General features: G+C 45.9%; 3 protein-coding genes across 4 annotated transcripts in view; 2 read left to right on the plus strand and 1 right to left on the minus strand.

Annotated features, from left to right (window-relative positions):
• USP43 (ubiquitin specific peptidase 43) overlaps positions 1–22,444 on the plus strand; it is a 106,360-nt gene extending 83,916 nt beyond the window's left edge. The window contains exons 15-16 of the mRNA XM_059908462.1: positions 21,115–21,183; positions 22,374–22,444. Coding sequence (XP_059764445.1) covers positions 21,115–21,183; positions 22,374–22,444 — 140 coding nt within the window. The remainder of the gene's footprint in view (positions 1–21,114; positions 21,184–22,373) is intronic.
• On the minus strand, positions 4,666–18,771 carry GSG1L2 (GSG1 like 2). The gene is made up of 5 exons (XM_059908470.1): positions 18,477–18,771; positions 11,116–11,163; positions 9,938–10,090; positions 7,785–7,896; positions 4,666–4,924 (listed from the first exon to the last, which is right to left on the minus strand). Exons 1-5 carry the CDS (start codon positions 18,769–18,771, stop codon positions 4,666–4,668), a joined length of 867 nt encoding a protein of 288 aa, XP_059764453.1.
• Positions 22,445–22,460: 16 nt separating the features above from the next.
• The window catches only part of GLP2R (glucagon like peptide 2 receptor), a 49,990-nt gene continuing 48,323 nt past the window's right edge, over positions 22,461–24,127 (plus strand). For both annotated transcript variants that reach the window (XM_059908465.1, XM_059908466.1), the window contains exon 1: positions 22,461–22,649. In XM_059908465.1, the coding sequence (XP_059764448.1) occupies positions 22,461–22,649 (189 nt within the window). The remainder of the gene's footprint in view (positions 22,650–24,127) is intronic.

Below are 24,127 nucleotides of genomic sequence, written 5' to 3' on the forward strand. Positions count from 1 at the left end.
AACAGGCGACTGGCTTAAGAAGATGTGATATATATAGAGAGAGAAATATTGCCATTTGCAGCAACATGGCTGGACCTAGAGATTATTATGCTTAGTGAAATAAGTCAGACAAAGACCCATACCATATGATACCGCTTATATGTGGAATTTAAAAATAATACAAATGAATGTATATACAATACAGATTTACAATCCTAGAAAACTTGTGATTACCAAAGGAGGGTGGGGAGGGACAAATTAGGAGTATGAAATTAACAGATACAAACTACCATACATAAAATAGATAAACAACGAGGATTTACTGCATAGCACAGGGAATTATATTCGATATCTTGTAACAACCTATAATGAAATAGAACCTGCAAAAAAAAACCAAACAAAAAACCCACAACTGAATCACCGTGCTGTATACCTGAAACTAATGCAATATTGTAAATCATCTATATTAAAAAAACAGAAGAAGAAATGGGGAGACATAAATAGCCAAAATTCAGTTCAAGTACTCAAACCATCATAAACCAGAAGACAGATCATAACAATGTCCTATTTTGTGTGGTAAGGACCAGGAGCCTGGGCAAGGAACAGTACACTGGAGGTGGGGACAGAGAAACTGCATTTCTTCCTTGGAAACGAAAATGTCCAGGAACATTTTTAAACACCCAACTTTTTAAAGGACACCTGATATACATATAGAAGTATGTATATATCCTAAGTGTAGAGTTTCCTGGATCTCAAACTGAGCACATCCTTGTAACCAGCACCCAGATCAAGAAACAAAGCATTGCCGACATCCCCCCATCGTGTCTCTTTCCAGTCGTAAGGGTGACTACTTTCTAACTTTTGATAGCATATATGGTTGACCCTTGAACAACACAGGTTTGAACTGTGTGGGTCCACTTATTTTCAACAAATGCTGCAGTACTTCATGATCCGAAGTTAGTTGAATCTGTGAATGTGGAACCGCGCATACAGAGAGCCAACTTTGAAATTATGTTGGGATTTTCCACTGAAAATTGGCAGCCCTGGGCTTCCTTGGTGGCGCAGTGGTTAAGAATCCGCCTGCCAATGCAGGGGACACGGGTTCGAGCCCTGGTCCGGGAAGATCCCACATGCCGCGGAGCAACTAAGCCTGTGCGCCACAACTACTGAGCCTGCGCTCTAGAGCCCGCGAGCCACAACTACTGAGCCTGCACGCCTAGAGCCCGTGCTCCGCAACGAGAGAAGCCACCACAATGAGAAGCCCACGCACCGCAATGAAGAGTAGCCCCCGCTCGCCGCAACTAGAGAAAGCCCGCGCGCAGCAACGAAGACCCAGTGCAGCCAAAAATAAATAAATTAAAAAAAAAAAAAGAAAATTGGCAGCCCTAACCCCTGTGTTGTTCAAGGGTATTAGCAATGTGGAGTCACTGGTGCTATTGACAGGAATGTCAGTGTGAAGTTTACCATGAGGATTCAGTTCTCCTTCAAACTTACTGTCAGTGGTTCTGTAATGAGCAACCCTGCAAGGTGGTCCATGATCCACCCAACTCCCTACATCTGATACTTTGAAAGCACAACCTTCTCTCCACCTTGATCTCAGACGACAGCCTCGCCAAATCCGGAAGGTGCTTGAAGCCACCAGCCTACAAGATCCTCAGAGCTTCGTTGAATAACGTCAGGCAGCTTCAACTTTGCCCCATGGCCCTGGTAATGAGGAAGAGGCAGGACAGGGCGTGGGTTCTCTGGAGCAGAATTAAGTTTGGACTCAAAGTTCTCACGGGAGCTTCAGCTGTACCTGCAAAAACTCATATCCACTAAGGGTGGTCGGAGTTTCCTTTTCTTTCAACTTAATTGCCACAGACAAGGACTATTCCAACCCAAACACAATCTTTAGTCTACAAAGAGATTCTTGCTCCAAATCCCTGTCTACTTTACTGCCCCACTTAAGAAAGATGCCTGAAGTTTCACCTAACTCTGAAATAATGATATTTTCTAGTCCAAGAATTGAGAACTAAGACCAGTATGAATGCATTTATGGGGTCGGGGACCATTCTGGGAAACCTGGGATGTGAAAGTCACAGTCTAGATCAGAGCTGGTCCCAGCCTGCTTTCACCTCTGGGGCCTCTTCAGTCTCCTCGGTTCCAAGTAGAAGCCACACTTGGAACAACATCTAGTTTCAAGCCGAGTGTAGGTTGCACTCGCCCTAATCCATCTGTGAATCAGAGACGAGGGTTCCCTCCATGGCTTCATCCCAGCGTTTACAACCCCTTTGCTCCTCCATAAAATGCCCCAGCGCCCTGCCCTCTGACAGCCTCACTTAGGGAGGGAGAAGGGGAGCAAAGAATTTGGCTCCCACTACGCCTCCAGAAAGGCAGCATGATGGGTTTGAAGTGGGACAGCCCTGAGTCTGAACCTCAGTTCGGCTTCTGACTTGTGTGCAGCCTCAGGCACACACGTAAACCTTCTGAATGTCATGGCCATCATCTGGAAATGAGGATACTAATGCTGTTCTCTTCCTCGCTGCACCGCTGTGTAGAGTTAGAATATAAGAGGTGACGTGTGGACAGCACCCAGAATGGGTCTGTTCCATTGCTACGCCTGATGGTTTCGGTTTCTCTCTTCTTTCTGACAATTCTTTCCTAGTCTGTGTTGGTTTTCCTTGTTGCCTTTCCTTAATGCATATCGAGACCCATTCCTGAGGACTCTGGACAGGATTCAGAGGTGAAGGATGCCAGGGCTAAGTCAGGTAATGTGTGTGCACATACTTGTATAAACATACATGTGTATGTATACACATACATATACACATATGTGTGTTGGGGGTTCTATTTGCCAACGATTGTTTTAGATGCTGGAATGTACAGAGGACAGTTCATGTTGCAAAGGAATAATTTATAATTCGTAAGAGGGGAACAGACCTGTAAACAGATTATTTCAATATACGGAGGAATTAAAATCTACCTGAATTTGTTTTATAATAGCAAAGATAGATGGAAGTGAGACGCCTTGAACTGAGGGGTGGTTACACAGCTGTGTTCATTGTCTAAAAGTTCCTTAAGCTGTACACTTAGGGTTTGGGTACTTTTCTGTATATATGTTGTACTTGAATAAAATCAACACAAAAAATATAAAAGGAGATAGGGGGATATATGTATATGTATAGCTGATTCACTTTGTTATAAAGCAGAAACTAACACACCATTGTAAAGCAATTATGCTCCAATAAAGATGTTAAAAAAAATGTATCTATAAAAGGAAGCAGAGGGTCTTGGAAACTCAGAGAATGTAGCAAAGAATCGGTTTTGACCTGAGCTTCGGGAACCAAGCGCTTCCTGCCCTGCCCGGGGTCTAGTTGATCACTGACTCCCCCCACCCCAGACATCAGCGACACAGGATTTACCTCCGTAGACACCCAAGGGTGACAAATCATAGAACATGTACACTGTGGAGGGCAGGGGTCATTGGGTACAAACCCTTCTGCTCCAGAGGGTCTCAGCACGGCTTCTCTGCATTGGGCTCATTCCAGTAAAAATCCATTTAATGTCACTTCAGATATGCGTGATTCAACAAAACACAAAATTCCATGGGACCATCATTCATTAGGCAGGTACTCAACTGGAGCCCCAAACATGAAGAAGTTAGCTGAACTGTCCCTTATTATATGACAATATAAATGTTAGAGTTCAGCATAAGCAGACTGAGTGATTTTATTTGAAACATTCAGGGTTTTTTTTTCAGAAATGATATATTCACTAAACATAAATACATTTTTGAGAAATGAGTCTAAGCTAGGATGCATTTAGGGTTGTTAGAATATGACAGTCCTTTTTTTTTCAACAACCCAAATTATGTGTCTAACAACCTGTGGCCTCAATAACATGTTAGTTTAAAATACAAGATAAATTTATATAAAATTGTAACTGACCAAGTTAAGAAACATGCAGCACACCACTGTTTCACACAAGACTTGCATGTTTCGCAATGTTTATTTTTAGAAGCAGAAGTGCCTGGCAATTTAATTTAAGCACACCAATTCAAACATTTGTTCCACTTAACTGTGACAAGATGTCATTCCATTCAACCATTCTCATTTTGTTTTATCATTTGATTATCCTTCCAAACTGATTTTCGTGTAGGTGGAAATTAGAAAGTTTAGAAGAAAATATGTTTTAAAAATAACACAAAACTAATTTTTAAATTCATTTCTTCTGGATTAAAACAAAAAAAGAAATATGGGATAGTCACACATACTATCAATTTGTGTGTGTCAGTTAAGGAAAAAACTTTCTGGACTCTTCTATCAACAAAACTGTGTGGGCAACAAATTTACATCCTTTGTAGTCAAAGCCTGTTTTCCCTTTTCTTCAGCTTCTCTTACTCTTAGCACCCACATGCTCCCTCTTTTTTTTTTTGTCACCCTTATTAAACTGTCAGGAAAGTGTGAAATGCTCATTTATACTAGAGTGTCAATGGTTGATATAGTCTATAAATATTATCTCACTTAAAGATACTGACATTTTAACAGGAATCAGAAACTGAAGCCAGAGGTGTTTAGTGAAGGGTAAGATGGCAGGTGGAAGGTTTACTTGGACCACAGCTTTGTGAAGCCCACTCCAAAGATGTTCATTGTGGACTTAAGTGCCTGGCTTGTCTGCCTGTGCAGATCTGGCAGCCATGAACCCTGGCTAGCACATGGACACCTTGCCTTCAGCATCTGATGGCAGGTGCTCAGATATATTGACGAGGGCACACCCAGCAGGGCTGGGAGCAGCTTCTGTTTCCCAAACACCTTCTGAAGACCTGGGTTCCTGGAAGTTGTGTTGAGAGAGCTGACTGCCCTTCCGTACGCTTTTCTTCTCTGCCAATTCCAGGCGGGCTGCCGTGTATCTGCTCGTGGCCGTGACTGATGCAACCATGCACAGGGCGAAAGAACCCCACGCGAGGCTGTCAACAAAAGGCACAGTTAGGAAAGGGTGTAGGGCTCTGATTCCAGGGCTTGCTGCTGGGGTGGAACATCAGCTGTTGGTTCTACCCAATTTGGACCTGGGTTTTGCAGCACAGATCTCAGAGAGCAGCCAATGTGTTGTTGTAGGCAACGTGTTGACGGTTAAGAGAACAGATTCTGGAGTCATTGTGCTGAGTTTGCACTGTGGGTTTGTACCCATCTCTTATTAACTGTGTGACCTTGAAGTGGCGACTTCATCTTTCTGGATCAGTTTCCTCATCTGCAAAACTGGAATGGTAGCAATGCAGCATACCAGATGGTCGTGAGGAATTCACATGGGCATGGGAAGTACCCAGCATAGTATCCGCTAACATATGTGTTACTTTTTGTTGTTGTCTCTAACCCAGGACACTGGCACTGGGCATGGTTATTTTTATATCCCTATGCTCTGGAAGCCTGTTGCAGTCTGAGTTGATAGTCTACACTTTTCATCTTTCACAGAACCCAGAAGAGTGGCTGCTGAGAAAGAACCTCTACAAACTGACATGTGTGTATGTTTTCATGGGGTGGAATTCCCAGGTAAAATAAATGGCTCCATATCCAATCAGCTACAAAAAGCCTACCAGTTATTAAGTTCCAAGCCCACTCCAGGGTTTCCAATCATCCTTAAATATGACTTGACAATCAAGGATACCAAGATCTAGGAGAAAGGCCCAACAACAAACAGAAAAGAAAGGAATCTGGGGACTTGCCTTGTGGTCCAGGGGTTAAAACTCCATGCTTCCAATGCAGGGGGCATGGGGTTCGATCCCTGGCTGGGGAACTAAGATCCCACATGCCATGGGGCACGGCCAAAAAAAAAACCAAATTCCCCCCCCAAAAAAGAAAGAAAGGAATCTGAAGGAAAATGATAACACAAGGAACAGAAGAAAACAGCAACAAAAAGAAAACTCTTTGATTAATATCCTCAGAGAAATATGAGAAGATATTGCATCAATAAAGCGATATCAGGGTATATGAAAAAGGAACAACTGGAAAACAAGGAAGATCTTGGAAAGTCAAATAAGATTCAAAATAAGAATTCAATAGAAAAGTTGGAGACAAATAGAAAGAAAATTTTCAGAAATACCAAAAGGAGAAAGAGATAGAAAATATAAGGGGTGCAACAACATCTAGATACTTAATCCAATAGACCCGATATCTAACTCATGGAAATTCTCTGAAAAGAGAGCAGAAGACTGAGGAATGGAAAAATCAAAGACATAATACAAGAAAAATTCTCAGAATTCTAGGACTTGAATATTCAAATTTAAGGGCTCACCAAGCACATGAAAGAAGAATGAATGTGAAGGAAAGAAGATCCCCTTCAAGGTACATTATCATGACATTTCAGAACTCCAGAAATAAAGAGTAGAAAACAACAGATTACCTATAATAGAACATGAATCAGAATGGTGTTGGACTCTTGATGGAAACAATACATTCTAGAAGGAAACAGAGACATCTTCAAAATTCTAAGGGAGAATGACTTTCAACAAAGATTTTACATGCCACCAAACTATCAATCAAGATGGAGCATTGAAAAAATACATTTCCAGACATGCAAGGAATAAAATAATTTATCTCTCATTGAACCCTTTCTTCAAAAGCTACTGGAGGATGTGCTCCCACAAAAAGTGGATGTAAACTAACTAGGATAATGATACAGGACCTAGGACACAAGGAAACAAGGGACTAGCAAAGGGAAATCTCCACTCGACAGCTCCATTCCAGAGCAGAGCAGGAAGACAGAGGGTTTTGCTGGTTGGAAGAGTAGAGCAGGGAGAGATGGGACTGAGAGATTGTTATGTTTAGTACCATTTGATTTTTAAAAACTAGTATGTATGTCTTCTATTGAAAATTAAGAAATTGAAAGCAGTAGGAAACAAAATGATATTGGAAACAAACAGACCATTTTTCAAACTCCTATGATGTTTGGGATTTGCTTACATCCACAGCAGTAGGACCTCAATATAAATTGGCCACAGATCCTGACCCACCTGACATCCCTCTCAGCTCTAGAGCAGCTGTACTCCTGACTGTGTGCAGTGCTGGTGAGGTCACCTCAGGACCAATGGCACCTGCTCAGAGGGAGACAACTAAAGTGACAAACAAGTGGAGGAAATGGTGTAAAGAGAAACATTTGTAAAAATTAACTTCTTCAGATTTCGAAGATGAAGAAGAGTTCAAAATCTAATAAATCATGAAATTGATGGATAGTCATAACATAGACGTATTTGCCAAACCCTGGTATAGTAGGATGAGGGAGTGAACCCTGAACATGCCACTTGTTTTACAAAGAGAAAGTAACACAAGAGGTTGTTATAGAGGAGGAAAATGTAAGTATATGTATATATATATTTTAAGATGCAGCCAGGATTCGGAGGTCCACATCAAAGAGAACCCCTGTGGTCTTGTGTGACATGGTCGAGTCTTTCTAGTAGAGCTAGAACTTCTGTCATGGCCTGTCTTTCCATTAGAATCAGGGGCTGGGTCTCTCCTCATTGAAATATTTATTAGGAATTATAGCACGACTTTTCCCCTTAAGCTGTGTTTAAGAAAGTAACGGCACTATCTCTATTTCTTGAGCACTTTACTCTGTGCCAAGAATTTTATAAACATAACCTCTTTATATTCCCATAAACACAACTGAGACAGGTATCATCATTTTACAGATGAGGAAATTGGGCTACAGAAAGATTACGAAACTAATCCAAGAGTAGCAGGTGGCAGAACCATGACCAAGGTCAGTGGTCATACAAAACCTGTGTGCCTCCCTGCTGGTCCTTCGGGGCTTGAGCACCATGGCCAGCAACTCACCAGTATGACCAGCCATAGTCCCACGTCTGAGGCTTCCAATCTTCTGGTCCAATGTTCACGGTGATTTGAAAAACGGTTGTGTACATCATGTGGGCCACCATGGCTAGGAGCCCTGCACAAGGAAAGCTTGTTAGCCACAGTGAAGAATGTCGTTTCTCTGCAGTACATGAGTTGGATGTCCAGAGCCCACTAGCATCCTCTTGAGCCCTTCCAAGCAGCCTTCATTTTACATGTACACTAATTTCTTAGAGTCACTGATGTACGCAGTGGTATAGGTTCCTTTGCCATGTCATCCCTCCCAAGATCACATCTTTCTATTTTTTTTTTTTAATTTTATTTATGTATTTATTTATTTATTTATGGCTGTGTTGGGTCTTCGTTTCTGTGCGAGGGCTTTCTCTAGTTGCGGCAAGCGGGGGCCACTCTTCATCGTGGTGCGCGGGCCTCTCACTGTCGCGGCCTCTCTTGTTGCGGAGCACAGGCTCCAGACGTGCAGGCTCAGCAATTGCAGCTCACGGGCCTAGTCGCTCCGCGGCATGTGGGATCTTCCCAGACCAGGGCTCGAACCTGTGTCCCCTGCATTGGCAGGCGGATTCTCAACCACTGCGCCACCAGGGAAGCCCACATCTTTCTGTTTTATCATGTCCCTGGTCACTATGCTCAGAGGCATCAATTGTCTATCCTCTCTCTCCCAGCACATAGGGGAGGTCGTTGAGCTGCATTTGGCCTTAAGCCATACTTTACTAAGTTCTGTCACGTTATTCTTTAGAATGTGGATTGTTTGCTAACACATAAAAACTTTGCATAAAAATCTGAATATATTCTGGCCCTAGTAGACTTACATGGCAAATAATTAGTGGGAACCGAAGTCAGTTGCCAATGTGGTTTTCTGTCCTTTTTGCCTGGAGATCCAGAGGATTTTTTTTTCCTTTAACAGTTTTAGTGGATATGTCTAGGACTTGAATGTACTGTGTAATTTTTTCAGGTATTTGGAGGGAGTTTTCTATATACAGATTTTGGTCTTTGGTTCAGAAAATGTCCTTGAATTTTGCTTTTAAATATTAGTTGTCTTATTGTTTTGTCTTTCTTTTTCAGGGACTCCCATTACATCTATGTTTTTATTTAATAAATGTATGGCAGGCAGTGACCAACTGGGGATCATCTTCAGTGGTCCAAATAGAAATTAGTTTTAACTGGTGGGGCCAGATATTTATAAGTCCTTATGATGTATCTGCATTTATAAATCCTTAAACATTCCACCTGAGGTCACATGCACACAGATGAAACTAAAGAGATATCCAGAAAGAGGCGTACTCATGATTGGGTGATTTGGAGGATGCTAGGACCTGGGGAGAAATCTCCAAGACTCTTTGCTATGAAGATCCAGAAATTGGATTCTATCATCTTATTCACTAATGATAAGACTTGGGAAAGATGCGTTATACAAACACAGAAGTGATCTACAAACTGGGCTGATACACTATGAACTTAACAGTGTTTTATGTATCCAGCCAGAGAAATGAAGGAAGTTATTTGTTCAGGGTTCTTTCCTTGGTGGAAAGGCCCACTTAGGGGACCAAATTAAGTTGCTCTAAAAGTTGCTTGGAGAACACAGAAGTAAGACCAAAAAGAGGAGTTCTTTATTCCTATGGGATATTGACCCCAAACTTGGATAATAATTTTTAACAAGCTACCATTTTTTTGAGTACATACTATATACTATGTGCCTTCTTATTTAGTCATCACCATAGCCTTCTGAGGTAGCTAGCTTGGAGAAGTTAAGCCACTTGCCCAGGGTCACACAGCCATTAAGTAGGAGAGATCTGAACGCAGGGAGGATTTCTCCACAGACTCATGCTTAACCACTGTACTAAACAAAGCAATCTCTGTTCTCAGAGCCAGTGGACCCCCTTCCCAGGGTTGTGACAAGGACATACTGATCAATTTTATTCTCCATTTGTGCCTATCCCCCTTTTTTTTCATCAGTCACCCATTGCTTCCACCAGTGGGATTAATTCAGTAGCTTTCCCGTGGACCAGATGTCCTGCTGAATGGGCTAACAACAGGAAGAGCCAGCCTGGAGCTTTGCCTGTTCCCTCTGGGGCAGGCTGTGGGGAATTTGCCTGTTCTCATGATGCCCCTGGGGAAAGTACCTGCAAGCACCATGAGGATGGCTACAGAGGCATCCACCTTGAGCCAGTGGAATCCAGAGCTGTGATAACTCACTCTGGAGCCCAGGAGGATGGCACTGGTCAACGTCAGAAGGATATTCAGGACCTCAGCCCCAATGCACAGCCACAAAACACCTGCAAAATATAAGGATGACAGAGACGCTGGGAACTTAGAAGTACTAGGATATTTAATCCTTTGATTTAGTTCACTTCTAAAACAAAAAATAAAAAACCAGCACCGCGGGGTGAAAAACCACAGATACCTCTGCAGAGTCTTGGAAAGCTGACAATGAAAGGGGGCTCCTGGGGCTTGAATGAGACGTTTGTAAAGATTGTCGTTAGCTGGAAGGGAAAAAGCACTAAGCAAAGTTCTGATGTGGGGACCTGAGGGATACTCGAGGTCCCATGGCCTAGTTCAAAAGTTAAAGTGTTATTTTGATTCCACCAGAAGACATTGTCTTTTAAAGGAGAGGATCAACTTAACCAGGGTGGGCAAAGGAATCTTAGCATTGAAGAGCCCTGATTCGAGATACCAAAATCTCATATGTTTCTGTGTGAGCCTATGATTTACCCTTTGGGTGGGACCTCATCTGCAGCTTCAAGAAACTGGGTTGGATGTGGAAGGGAGTGAATAAAGGGGACAGGGAGAGAAACTATTATTTGCAAAAGGCCTCCTATAAGGTAGTTAGGTACTGTGTAGACACAGCAATGAATGAAACAGATGTGGTCCATGCCATCACAAAAGCTATATTCCAGCTGGGAAAACAGATACTAAGAAAGTAAGTACAAATTTGATGAGTGTTAGAGAGAAGAAAAAACGCTATAGGAAGTGACAAGCTAGACTCATCTCTTCCCTGTTCTGTGGTCACCTCACATCAATAGCTTGAAATCGGCCATGGTGGGAGCATTTACACCCTGGAAAGTTGCAAACACTACTAATCAGGGCTTCCCCTCTCCTCCGCAAAGTTGGTGGTTTAACATTTTCTAGCATTACTGACTACAGGGCACATGAAGAGAGCCAGTGGTTCTGGCTTTTGGACTCGACTTCATAGAAAAACCATAAATAACTCTTTCCTCTTTTCCCCCAACCCAACCAAAGCCATAGAAATTGTCCAAAGTGTGAGGAGGGCTGGTGGACAGAACATGAGGAAGGTATTTACCTTGTTCTTCAGCTGGTATTATACTCTGGAAACTCCTACACTTTTCACCTAGAAGAAAAAGAGGACAGAAGCCCAAGTAGGGTGAACCTTGACCATTAGGGGCAAAGTGTGTTTCTAGATCCCTTGAGTGTATCCAGGTCATTTTGAACAAGGATTGGGGAGTGTGGCTTTATTGCTCCCCAACAGGTGGTGCCCCTCCCTGAGGGATCATAATACAGTCCTGCCCCAGTGAATCCAGGCTAGGCCATGTGCCATTCTTTGGCCAAGAACTGGGAGTGGAAATGGGGGGAGGAGGTCACTTCTGGTCAGAAGCTTTAAGAGCCAGTGTTTTGTCTAAAGGTTCTCATCTTCTTGCTTCCGTGATCACAGAAGCACAAGTCCAGATGGAGTCTCTGTCTGCCTAGATCCCTGAGTGGCTCCAGTGAGGAGACACTGCTTGCCGACCTGAGAAGTACAAATAGCAAGAGCTAGAAATGAATTTGTTGGCTTAAACTGCTGGGACTTGGGGGTTGTCTGTTGTTATAGCATAACTTAGCCCATCTGGACTGATGCTGCAAGCCTTAGACCAGGGGTGCTTGACTTCCCAAACAGCATCCATGATGATGTGAGTCTCAAATAATTTCTTTCTGGGTAGAGGGAAAGTGACAATGTTTGTAATCATTAAAAAAGATGAATTAGAGCAGATATCAGAACTATCTCTGCTACCGAGTGAGCCAATCACTCGTACTCCATTTTGCTTTCTGGAAGGGAAAGGAAAGGAAGGAGTTATTATGTGTGTACCAGGTACGGGGCAGAACCCACCACCAGACTTATTCTGTGCCCTGGGAGGTGTGCTTTGCCTGTATTATCTGTCACGTTGCACATATTGGCTAGAAAACCTTGCGTTGCTCCTTTTGATGTGTAGTCCCTTTGAAGGAGCTAAGTCCTTAAATATCTACTGCGTGGACGGATGTCACCAAATTCTGGGTTGGGGGTGACTGACAGATGGATGATTGAGACCACAGCAAATCACCTTCTGGGATCCTGTCCCAGGTGGGTGCCCCAATTTCTCCATACTTCAGCCCCGAAATGAATCATGGGTGGCGGAGTGGGAGGAGCCTGGGAAATTGCCTGATTCTTCTCTGCACAGTTAGGAGGAGTGGGTCCAAGGACATCTGAGAGGAAAGAATGGTAAAGAAGACACAGGTAGAGGCATTTTCAGCATTAGAACTGGGCTTGCAGGGGCCCCGCCTATGCGGTCCAGCCATATCACTGATTTAATGCAACGCAGCCGGCTGTAGCGGAGATGCATCCTCTGCTCCCGGTCTGGGCTGGTCGGAGCTAAAAGAGGCGAAGTTAGGGGCATAGATCATTAACTCTTCAAAGGAATGGCTTTCCTATTTCTAAAATCTGTTCAACAGTCCCCACACTAGCCTTGTTTGAAGATTAAATGAGATACTAGGTAGGAAGGCTGCTCTCCTGGTTACCGTGCACTTAAACCTGAATGGAATAAAATGAGTTCTGGGACTTCCCTGGTGGTGCAGTGGTTAAGAATCCGCCTGCCAATGCAGGGGACACAGGTTCGAGCCCTAGTCCGGGAAGATCTCACAAGCCACGGAGCAACTAAGCCCCTGTGCCACAACTACTGACCCTGCACTCTAGAGCCTGCAAGCCACAGCTACTGAGCCCACGTGCCACAACTACTGAAGCCCGTGTGCCTAGAGCCCCTGATCCGCAACAAGAGAAGCCACCGCAATGAGAAGCCCTCGCACCGCATCGGGAAGAGTAGCCCCCGCTCGCCGCAACTAGAGAAAGCCCGCGTGCCGCAATGAAGACCCAATGCAGCCAAAAATAAATAAATAAATAAATAAAATTTAAAAATGAGTTCTAATGGGGCCTTTTTGCATATGGTTAGCATAAATCATTATTTATTACTAGACTGTAAGCACCTTGAGGGCACAGATCACGTCAACTACCTTTTCTGGAAGTTTTCAGGGAGAGAAGTAACTTTGAGGAGCATCTTTAGACTTTAGAAAATATATTTTCTCTTATAGAAGAGAAAATTCCAGATCACTTTCCTATTCAAGAATTCATACAGCCTCCCCCCATTCCTCCAGCCTCACGTCTAAATCTCTCTTCTTCTTTCATGTCCTCTCTTCAGCAAGCTGACTTCCCAATGCAGGACCCATCTTTTTGCTTCCTTAGCACAAGCCAGCATTCACCTTCTACTTCATCAAGGATGCTATGTATGGCCACGTGCATGCTTTTGAAGGTACAGATGCCCAAAGGCCATAAACCTTGAGATTTGCCATGCTCAACCTCCAAGTCCCCTTGGGCCTCATTCCTTCACGCTTCTGCGTTGGCCCTCTGCTGGGCTATAGGAAGAAGAGAAATAAAGTTTGCGTTTATGATACCGCCATTTGGCTGAGCTGCCCTGCTGGGATACTCTCTGGCTTGATTCGGAAGCAGGGATTCATGTGTCACCTAACTGTCCACAACAAGTGGCCCGAAGGAGCGTATTTACACCGCCTGGGACCAAGAGCCACAGGATCAGGGAGCTATCTGCTAATCTACAGCCACAGTGGCCTCTGCAGCCTTCTAATTAAGTCCATTTTGGATTGTGCAATGGGACATTTTTCCTGGTTGATTCTCTGCTTTTGGCGGCAGCAGTGGTGTGGACAAAGAATGTCACTTGCCGTATCAGTCAACAAAGGATGTTGCGGAAAACCGGGATACTGGCCCTAGATAGTGAAGATGCATATCAAAGGAAGAATTTCATTAAGCCCAGACTCTTGCATCTTCCCATACATAGAAAAGTGCTGCACTCATTTTCTTGAGATGCCTGTTTTTTCTTTAATTAGCAGTAATCTTTTGATGTTTGATTACCTGGTTTTTTGCAAAAACTCCTATATATCCTGGCTCCCCCCTTACCTCCTTGGAATGGTCCCTCGGAGCTATCTGAGAGGCTGTCTCCCAGGCTTAAGTCCTCAGTAATGCCCCAGATAAAACATAATTCTCAGCTTTTAGGTTGTGCTTTTTTTTTTTTTCGGTTGACAGCAGTGTTATGGCCATGGTAGCTCAACATTCGTCCTGGTCGCCCCAGTTCTACTAGGGAGGTCCACAGCCTTGGGGAAATCTCAACACTCGCACCTGCTCTCTTGCAAGGCACTTTGGGGCTGATGGGGGTGCTTTTTTCACATCATCTCATCAGCGCCTCGCTAGAACCCTGTGAGCCAGGCTGGGAGTGAGAGTAGCAGATGGACATCATGGACAGAATGCGGCCTTTAAATCCAACAGGACTGGCTTCTATGCCAGTTCTGCCCCAGTCAGGAATCATAGGAAGTTCCTTGACTTCTCTGTGCCTTGCTTTCTTCATCTGCAAAATGGGTATTATCAAAGTCCTCCAATGAGATAGTTATGAAAGTATTTTGAGAACAGCCTTCCACTTTTCGGTATGTTTAATTATTGATAAAGGCAAGTACAGATATCCACAGTTTACAGATTTGGAGGCCAGGCTCAAACAGGTTGGTAGAATCAGGAGTTGAAACTGGATTTTCTCACCCGGGACCCAGTGCCTTTTTCAACATCACCAACTGCTGTCTTTATACTTAATGCACGGAGGCCTAAGGGTCTATCTTGTCTTCTGAAGAGGGCTGCCTTATCTCAACAGGAGTAAAGAGGAGGCCAGGTACAGAGCCAGGGGCAGGGCAAAGTGAAAACGGAGGCCGGCCAAGGAGATTAAGAGAATTCCCAATAGCTTAGGAGGGTGAGTTTAGCCTGGGCGAAGGGTCAGACCACAGTGACCCCTTGATTAATATGAATCCTCAGAAATGATGTTCCTTTTGAATAAGCCCAGCAGGATTAAAAGGAAAAATCTTTATAAATCCCACAAAGCCAGACAGGCAGGTGTTACATAGCTGGACAGAAGTTTACCAGCCAAGCCGTACGGCCAGCCAGCCTAGGAAACGGTGTCATAGTCCTGGGGACAGACTCTGGAAACCTGTCTGCTGTTCTCCCCAAGCCCCCACCCACTATGGGGTGCCCAGGTCCCTCTGTCCTTGAACTTTCTGAGTTTAGCAGAACAGCATAGTATTGGAAATCAACACATTTTGTTGACTAATTCATTCGTCCAAGAAAAAGAACATTTAGTCGAAGCGCTGCCCCAACCAGGAGTTTTTGTTTTAATTCTTCATCTCGGAGGGTGCTGTCTCTGTTTAAAGGCATTAGGAAGAAGATGCAGAGCTATTCGGTGTGACTTAACAGAGGATGACCTGAAACAGCACTCCAGGTAGGGGATCCCCGGGAGGGTCAACTTTTAGGGGGAGGGAGATGGAGCTGATTCAGAAGGAAGATATCCAGGAAGCCCCAGGGGGCAGCAGAGCTGGGGGTGGCCGGACAGCCCGAGGCTCCTCTCCTGCGCTTGTTCAGGGCCAAGGAGCAACCTCCCCAGGCTGGAGTCCTTACGGCCAGGTCTACTCAGCCCCCCTCGCCTCTCCTGACCCTCTCTCTAAAGCCCCGGGTTGGTGCCTTCCATCCACCTCCAGTTGCAGTCTTTTCCTTTGTTATGCCCCCAATGCTCCCAGGCACTTGTGCTAAATTAGACTAAATAGCAGATGTTTGTACGGAGTAATCTCCCCGAGGGGGCCCCAGGCTGCGGTCTGCTGCAGGCTTGCTTTCTTGGGCCTGGGCAATGTGTTTTCACATGGAAAGCCAGGTATCTTGCTTCCCTTGAACAACCAGAGGGACTGATGACACTGAGCTCATAAGCCCACAAGCCCGTAAGGCTGAGCTGAGCAAGACGTGCCCCCTTCAGCTAAGGCTGAGGCTTCAAGGTTACTGGCATTCCCCGCTAGCCCTTACCACCTTCTGTAGGCATTTGTTTGCAACCTAATGTAGGCCTTTTGCTTTATTTCCTGATACGTTTGCTACTATTTTAGTTATTATCTAGTAAAAATTTAATTCTAACCTTTTTTGATTTAGGGGCATCTTGTAGCACGGTGATCACGTTTCTGGGGGGGGGGAAGGCGTTCTGAGGACAACGTCCTCCTTTCTTCCTTCTTAATAAAGTGATGACAATATTTAAAGACCTCGGTTTACCTGGATGACCTTATTATATTAAGAAATATATAGGATGTGAGGGCGATCTGGCTGCAACATCTGTCACCCCATTGATCGCCAGGGTTGATTCGGCTGATCTGGCTGGCTAGGCGGGTGTCCCCTTCCTCCCTCACCGCTCCATGTGTGTCCCTCCTGAAGCTGCGGGCTCTGTCGAAGAGGACGACCTTCCCCGATAGAGGAGGACCGTTCTTTGGTCAAGGGTATACGAGTAGCTGTGCTCCCCTGCTAGAACCTCCAAACAAGCAAAGACCATTGAGGAGAATAAAAAAACAAATGTTATGAGGATGGGGAAATAAAAGGCACTTAGAAACTACAGGAAAAGCAAAAAGCTGTATAAGAAGTTTAAGGTAATGATAGCACCCTTCTTGATTCTGTGATGAACAATATGTATATAGTGTAAATAAATTATTGGTTTATTGATTTAAATAAAACAGCAATATAACTATATTAGAAGGATGGCAGATATGGGATGTGGTGGTGAGAGAAATTTATCCTTGTCTATGATGACAGGAAGTCAATAGATACTATCTAACATGAAGATAGCAATATCAGCATATTTTTTAGAAATGCAGAGGCAAATACCAGAAGAAACAACTAAGCTAAAAGTGGTTTCCCCTGGATGTAGGACTAGGTTATGGAGTAGGAAGGGGCAGGAGACTGTTAGTTTTTCTTATAAGCCTTTCAAAATGATTTGATCTCTTATCTATGTGTAAATATTACCTTGGTTAAATTTTTTTTTTAAAAGGAATGCAGGTTTATAGACCCCATCCCAGATCTGCTGAATCAGAAACTCCAGGGCTGGGTATCTGGATTTTTACAAACTCCCTGGGTGATTGTGATGTGCACCATTTGATAGCTGGTGTGATGCTTTATACGCAGCTGTGGAAATAGAAATAGGCAACCCTCAGATGGGGACTTGGAAAGGGAATGGTAATTCTCAAGCAATTTGCCTATGGGTATGATGATTGTTTTTCCAAACCACAAACCTGAGACTATCTTGAGGACCCTTCGGGATACAGGGTCATGAGCCTCCTGTGTCTGTCCGTGAGGGTAGAGAGAGTGGACTGATAGGAAGATAGTGCACTTCCCAGAGGAGAGGGGTGGGGAAAGCCCCTCCAGTAGCCTTAGCTCCTTGTACTGCTGCAGTGTCCTCACCACACTTAGAGCAAAGACCACAGGCACTGGCCTGTATACATGGGAGGGCAAGACTTGGCACTGCCCCTCTGCAGGGACCACTGGGGCAGGGATGGGGAGGGGCACACAGCATCTTAGAGGGTTCCTTCTTGTTGCCTTTTGCTTAGACCTCAGGAATAAACTACTAATGCTACGGGTATGGGAAAAGAAAAGGCAATTAGAAACTCCAGGAAAAGCAAAAAACTGTACAAGAATGTAATGTAATAAGCCTGAGGTCAGGATGGGCATGTTGGGGGGGTGGGGGTCCTCTCCTTTCCACCTTGAGGGCTGTGTTCTCCCAGCAGGAAGGGAAGAGCATCCTGGCCCCGAGCTTGGGGTTGGGTTTGCAGCCAGCCTGCCAAATTCCTCGTTCCTCGGTTGCTCACGAGGTAAAAACACTGTTTTCTGAAATACGCCCTCCAAATTGTAACTTTCTCTTCCCTCTTCTCTGTCCTCTTCCTTCACCATTTCCCTCACCACCGCCCTGTCAAGCCCGTTGAAGTTCAAAAGACATCAACGAATCAGGGTTGAGTAATGGTGGGGGTGGAGGGCTGCTGCTATGTAGCTTGAAACTCAGTTTCCTCATTTGTGAGCTGAGAAAACAATATTTACTTTGCTGGGTTATTTCAAGGTTGCCTGAGATAAAGGTCTGACTTGTCCATGGTTTTACTTCTGGTATGTGCTCCATAAAGGGGATTCCCTCCCCACCAATGATGATAAGAGTTTGTTTTCTAAGAGAACCTTCTGTTCCAAGACCCCTTAAACATGCGGGGATGCAGTTTAGGGTTGGGTGGGGGGCCACTTGAGATTCACCAGAGACTGAATGACACTAGGAAATGGTAAAAGCTAATGTGTAATAAATGCTTACCCTGTATCTGGTGCTGTGTTTCAGGGAATTCAGTCATTTCATCTTTATGGTAACTCTAGAGACGGGTACAGCTATTGTTCTTGTTTTATAGATGAGAAAATTGAAGCTCAGAGAGGTGGAGAGCCTTGCTCGAGGACGCACAGGTAGCCAGAGGCAGAGCTGGGGCTCAAACCCTAGTGGCCATCCCGCACCTGTCCCCCCGGGCCCCCCAGGCCGTGCTCACCTGCGCTGCCGAGGCTCTCCTCGCATGACTGCCAGAGCCCCAGGTGGAACCTGTGCCAGGTGAACTTGTCGTCTCCCATCTCCCAAATGTACTGGACGGCCTGGGTCCCGTTGTCCCTGCTGCCACTGCCGTGGTGGATACAGTGCGGCACCCCCGGACGGTCCTGGCACAGCGGCTTCGCCACCCGCCGGCTCCCCTCACACCAGTAGCTGCTGCCCACGGCCGTGAGGGAGAAGGCGAGGGCCAGGCAGACGGGGAGGAGGGCCAGCACCCGCTGTCGCCTGGCCCGGTCCATGGCCGAATGCGGGGTGCAGAGGCAGGATGCGCAGTGGGGCGCCCCTCCCCTGCCTCGTCATGGTACGTGCCCCCCCTCAGCCCGCCATCTGGCATTCTTACATCTCCCCTCACATCCCCCTGGGAAAGCGGCGCTCTCCGGCGTGTAGCGTCCTCTGAGCAGAGCACCTGTGCCCCGAGGAGGCAAAGAGCCGGGACGCGCCCTCTTCAGCACTGTCAGCCCTTCTGTCCTCCCCACGAGGGAGAGGTGCTGGGGGCACCAGTTTTCTGTTTTTGTTCAACTGTGGTGAAATGCATATAACATAGAATTTACCGTGTTAACCATTTTTAAGTGCACACTTAAGTACATTCGCGTTCGGCCACCAATCTCCAGAACGCTTTTCATCTCACAAAACTGAAATTCTGTCCCCATTAAATGCTAACTCCCCATTCCTCCACCCCCAGCCCCTGGCAACACCCATGATACTCTCTACGAATTTGGTCACTCTAGCTATACGTGGAATTTGTCTTTTGTAACTGGCTTTTTTCATGTAGCATAATGTCCTCAAGGTTCATCCTGTTGTAGCAGGTATCAGAATCTCCTTCCTTTTAAAGACTGAATAATGTCCCATTGTGTGGATACACCGCAATTTGTTTATCCATTCATCCACTGATGGATAGATACTTGACTTGCTTCCACTTCGTGGCTGTTATAAAGGACGTTGGGTTCTGACGGAAGTCCAGGGTGGTTTGGGTGGGTGTCTGGGTGAGACTGCCCCACGCTTGCCTTTTGCTTTGGGCAGGGTCCTCAGGCTGAGGCCTGCCCAGCTCTACAGAGGAAGAGACTGCTGCTGAGGACAACTCCTGGCCCAGGGACTCTGAGAGGCTCAGGTCTAGGCGGCCTGCTTCAGGGCCTGAGTGCTACGCAGAGGGGAGGGGGACATGCACCCCACATGGGTGCATTCAGCACCACCCTGGGGCCTCCAAAGCTGGTAGGCAGAGGCCCTGGCGTATTGTTGCAGGAGAAGGGCGGGGGCGGGGGGGCGGCGAGAGAATGGTCACATCCCAGGTCTCAGGGGAGTCCCTGGGATGGGCGGCCAAGTTAGGGTCCTTGGCTTCACACAGGAAAGAATTCGAGAGCAAGACATAGTGAAATGAAAGCAGGTTTAGGTTTATTTAGAGGGATACACATACCATAGGCAGAATGCGGACCTTCTCAGAACGTGAGAGGGCCTTGGGCTGTGGGGTGGTTAGTTTTTATGGGTTGGGTAATTTCATATGCTAATGAGTGGGAGGAATATTCTAACTATCTTGGAGAAGGGGTGGGGATTCCCCCCCCCCCCGCATTGGGGCACCGCCCACTTTTTGGCTTCTTATGGTCTGCCTCGGAACTGTCATGGCGCCGGTGGGCGTGTCATTAACATGCTAATATATTACAATAAGCGTATAATAAGACTCAAAGTCTGCGAGAAGTAAAATCTTCCACCATCTTGGTCCTAACCAGTTTTTGTCGTATGCTCCACGGCTGTGTCATTCTTTTAACGGTTGTGCCCTGCCCCCTTCCCTCCTGTCTCATTATCACTCATGCCCTTGCCCAGGGGGCACTGCAGGAGCGGTGATGTGGAGGAGACTTAAGCTGCTTCTTGGGCAGAGGACACTGATGAAACGGTGAGGGCCAGAGGAGGGTAGCAGAAGTTTCCACCTGGCATCTGGAGCACACAGGTTCTCCATCCCATGCTAGACACCTCCAAAGACCCCCGGATATAATGGAGAATATGCCAGCCTGGGCAGGTAGGAGAAAAAGGCCAGTGGCATTTGGGTCCATATTACTCTGTCTGGACTTTCCTGCTGGCAAAGACCGAGGACTGTGGTCTGTGCTGTGGGTAGCCTGTGAGCTGTGTCTTGTTTATCCTGGTTGCCAGCCAGTCTTGTGGGAAGAGGAGTTACCTCGTTTTATCACTAGATGGCATCCATCCAACAGGTTGGGAAGTCGTGTGCAGTCCCCCAACCCCTGTCCCTTCAGAAAAAGGATGTTTTTGAGAAGAAGTTCAAAGAGGTTAGACAGAATATTCTTATCAAAGAGGCACTGTCTTTGCCAGCAGGCAGCTTGGAGGGTAGTCTGTAAAGTGCATTGTAGACTAGCTTTACAGCCCCACACAGGATCAGAGCTATCACGTGAGCAGTTTTCCTCCTCTTGGTCACTTCATCCCTCTCTCTGCTGTCCCAAAGAGATGAACACATGGACGCCAGAGGTCACGTCATTATATGAGTCCATCTGGCGGGGGGTGGCGTCTATGTTCATTATGAGTGTTTTACTTCTGACATTTAGAGTCTTGCCACTTTATTTTATTTTATTTTTTTTAAGATTTCCAAGGATTTCCATTAAGTGACGCTCACCTGTTTTTCTCAAACTGTTCAGAATTCACTCACTTGGGTAAGTTAACCAGGTTAAGCTCCTCTGGTTCAACTTATTGGGGGGAAAAAAACCCTAAATGGAAACATGGTCTTCCTGTCTCTTGCTGAGCAGCGTTTCATCCAGTCAGGACATCTTCTGCTGGGACTCCAGTTCAGGAGGCTGGAAAGACTTGGAAGCAGCTGCCGGGAGCTAGACAGGGAGGGGAGGGTGAGAAGGGCCAAGCAGAGCCTCTCAGAGACACAGTGCTGAGCCTACTAGAGAAAAGGAACTCACCTAGAGGGTTAGGGTCAGATATGGCACCTTACCAAGTAGCTGTGGTCAGGTGACTGGTCAGAAGACCTGGGTATCCTGGCCATTTACTTGCTGTGTGGCCTTGGGCAAACCACCTAACCTCTCTGAAACTCAATGTTGCAGCTGTCAGGTGGAGAAATAATCATACCCTCACAGGGTTATCGTGAGGATGAATGAAATAGGATGCCAGGCGAAAAGATTTTATATATATGAGGTGTGGTGAGAAAGTACACACACGTTAGTTGGCAGTAGTGGATCATGGGTTCTGACAAAGGATCTGCCAGGTGGACTGAGCAACCTTTGCTTGCAACAAGTAGGGGCAATCCAGAGGCGTGCACATTTTTGAATTTTTAGGATGTTGTTTGGCTGTTGTGTGGCAGGAACTCGAGGTGCTGAGTGAGGGTTTGCTTCAGGCCCTGGGTCAGGAGCTGCTATCTCCTGGGCTGGGTAGCTGTCTTTCTGGAAGTCTTGGCATAAACAGGGCCCAGAGGAGACTCTGCCTTTGTGGCTGGGCTCAGCCCAACCTGGACAAACTTAAAGCCTTAGCAAGAATTGTCCCCCTCACAAAGCTGCCCACCTCAGAACTGGCTAGGGGCCCATCCTCCCTGCCACTGGTCCTCAGCAGCAGGAACCCAAGCCGGTCCCACCCTGGTCCTGTGCACAGAGCAGGGCTTAGGGGGTGGAACCCACTGACTGCTTTGCCTTTTCTCCTGGGCGGCCTCTGTCCAGGAAGTCCCAGGAGCACAGCTGACTTGGGGGAGGTCTGGGAAAAATCTCCTTGCCTTTTGGGGGGGCCGGGACGGGGGATGAGTCGTCACAGATGAGAAACTTTGGAGATTTGGTAGATGGCTCTAGACTGGGGCAGACGCTCTTGGGGCGGCGTCCAGAGGGTTTGTGCAAACATTTTTTCGCCGTAGGAAGAGGAATGCAAGAGGAGGCCGCCTGTGGTACATCTTGGACCGTTCAAGCAATGTGCCAGCACTTGTGACTGCACAGCGAGGAAGATGAGGCCGGAACTGAGCCGGGCAGGGCCCAGGAGTAGGAGAGTGGGACCCCTGCCCGGAGCCCACACACTGCCCACGGGCATCCCTGCCACCCGGGGGGCCAGGCCTCCCCCCTCCCCTGGGAAGCGGGCTCTCTGGACCCCTGCGAGGCCCTTCCTGGCCCTGCTGCTTCTGGTTTCCATCAAGCAAGTAAGAGCCGTTTGTATTATTACTGTTACTGTTATTATTATCAGTTGTATGTATTTTCTGACTGTAGAAGCACTTCAGGCCTCTTGTAGGCAATTTGGAAAATGTAAAACAGTATTAAGACAATAACGATCAACCATAATCCAAGCATTCAGAGGTAATCACTGTTCATATTTTGGCATATGTTCCTCAAATCCTTTTTCTATGCTTTTTTTTTTTTTACACAGCTGGAATTAGGATGCAGAAAACATTTTGTATCCTGGTCTCCCCTTTACATCATATTATAAGCATTTTCCCATGTCAGCGTGAACATTGCAAAGAGCATTTAGAACTCCTGCATGTTTCCTCCTGTCCACTTTCATCATTCTTGCAGGTTTCAGTTATTTAAATTGAATGGGTGGATTTTTTTTCCCCTTCCTTCCTTCCTTCCTTCCATTTCTTCCTTCCTTCCTTCCTATTATACAAATACAGAATGCTCATTTTTTACAAAAATAAACTTACCGAATCCAGAGAAGCATAAATACAAACTACACATCACTGTAATCCCACCATTCAGAGATCACCCTCATTCACATTTTTTTCACTTATACTTAAGACATTTTTCTACCATTTATTTACATATAGTTTTTTTAAAAACAAACATAGACTCATCCTATAAATATTTTCTTGCAATATGCTTTTTTTCTTAACAAAATACACTAATATCACAAACTAACACTTTCATGAAACAGTTACTATGCCCCAGGTCTGGTGCCAGGTCCGGGGCCCTTATTATCTCATTTCATGCTCTCAGCAACCCTGGGAGGGAGGGTCTCCTGTTAACCCCATTTTATAGATGAGAAAACTGAGTCTCAAGGAGGTTGAACTTTTTTCCTACATCAGAAAATGTAGCTCCATGGCATGATGTTTAAGGTCTTCAGGGATGTATCATAATGTATGTAACTATCGTCTTTAGTTGGGCGTTCTTGGTAGTTTGTTTTATTCTTATCCAAGGAGACGAGACCTTTGCCCCTTCCCTTTTCAAGGTTCCTTTTTCATACCAGGCCATGATGTGAAGGAAATTCAGTTCCATTCACCTGAGTAAGGAAGTGTCTTGAGAAACGCTTCTCTTCTTCCTTTGGTCCATGGGCAGAGTTAGTCTCTGTTTGCAGCCTCGGAATTCTGAATGCCTACTGCGCCCATGGAGGGAGGGCTGGGTGCTGGCTCTCATAAGTGTTCACCTTATCAGACTTTCTTTGGTGCTGGTCCAGAACCAGACAGGCAGAAAACCCCTACCAAATTCTCTGTATCCAAGTCCTCCCAGAGGCTGGCTTCAAACCCTCACAAATGGTAGATGTGAGCGCAGACCATGGTTTCATGGGATTCTTGCCATGCTGGCTGCCTCTCGTGAGTGACCAGAACATTCCTGAGGGGACGTGGCCTGGCCTGCCACCTGCCCCGGGACTTACTTAGTGGCAGGACCGTTGTTGGGAGAGTTGATA

Source organism: Balaenoptera ricei, chromosome 20 (genome assembly GCF_028023285.1).
Source record: "Balaenoptera ricei isolate mBalRic1 chromosome 20, mBalRic1.hap2, whole genome shotgun sequence".
NCBI classification, from domain to species: domain Eukaryota; kingdom Metazoa; phylum Chordata; class Mammalia; order Artiodactyla; family Balaenopteridae; genus Balaenoptera; species Balaenoptera ricei.

Coding starts and splice junctions, on each gene's coding strand:
- GSG1L2 (XM_059908470.1), bottom strand. CDS start 18,771: ATGGACCGGGCCAGGCGACAGCGGGTGCTGGCCCTCCTCCCCGTCTGC. Junction 10,091..11,115: donor AATACCAGCTGAAGAACAAG/GTAAATACCTTC, acceptor TATATTTTGCAG/GTGTTTTGTGGCTGTGCATT. Junction 7,897..9,937: donor CATCCTCATGGTGCTTGCAG/GTACTTTCCCCA, acceptor TTCCTTGTGCAG/GGCTCCTAGCCATGGTGGCC.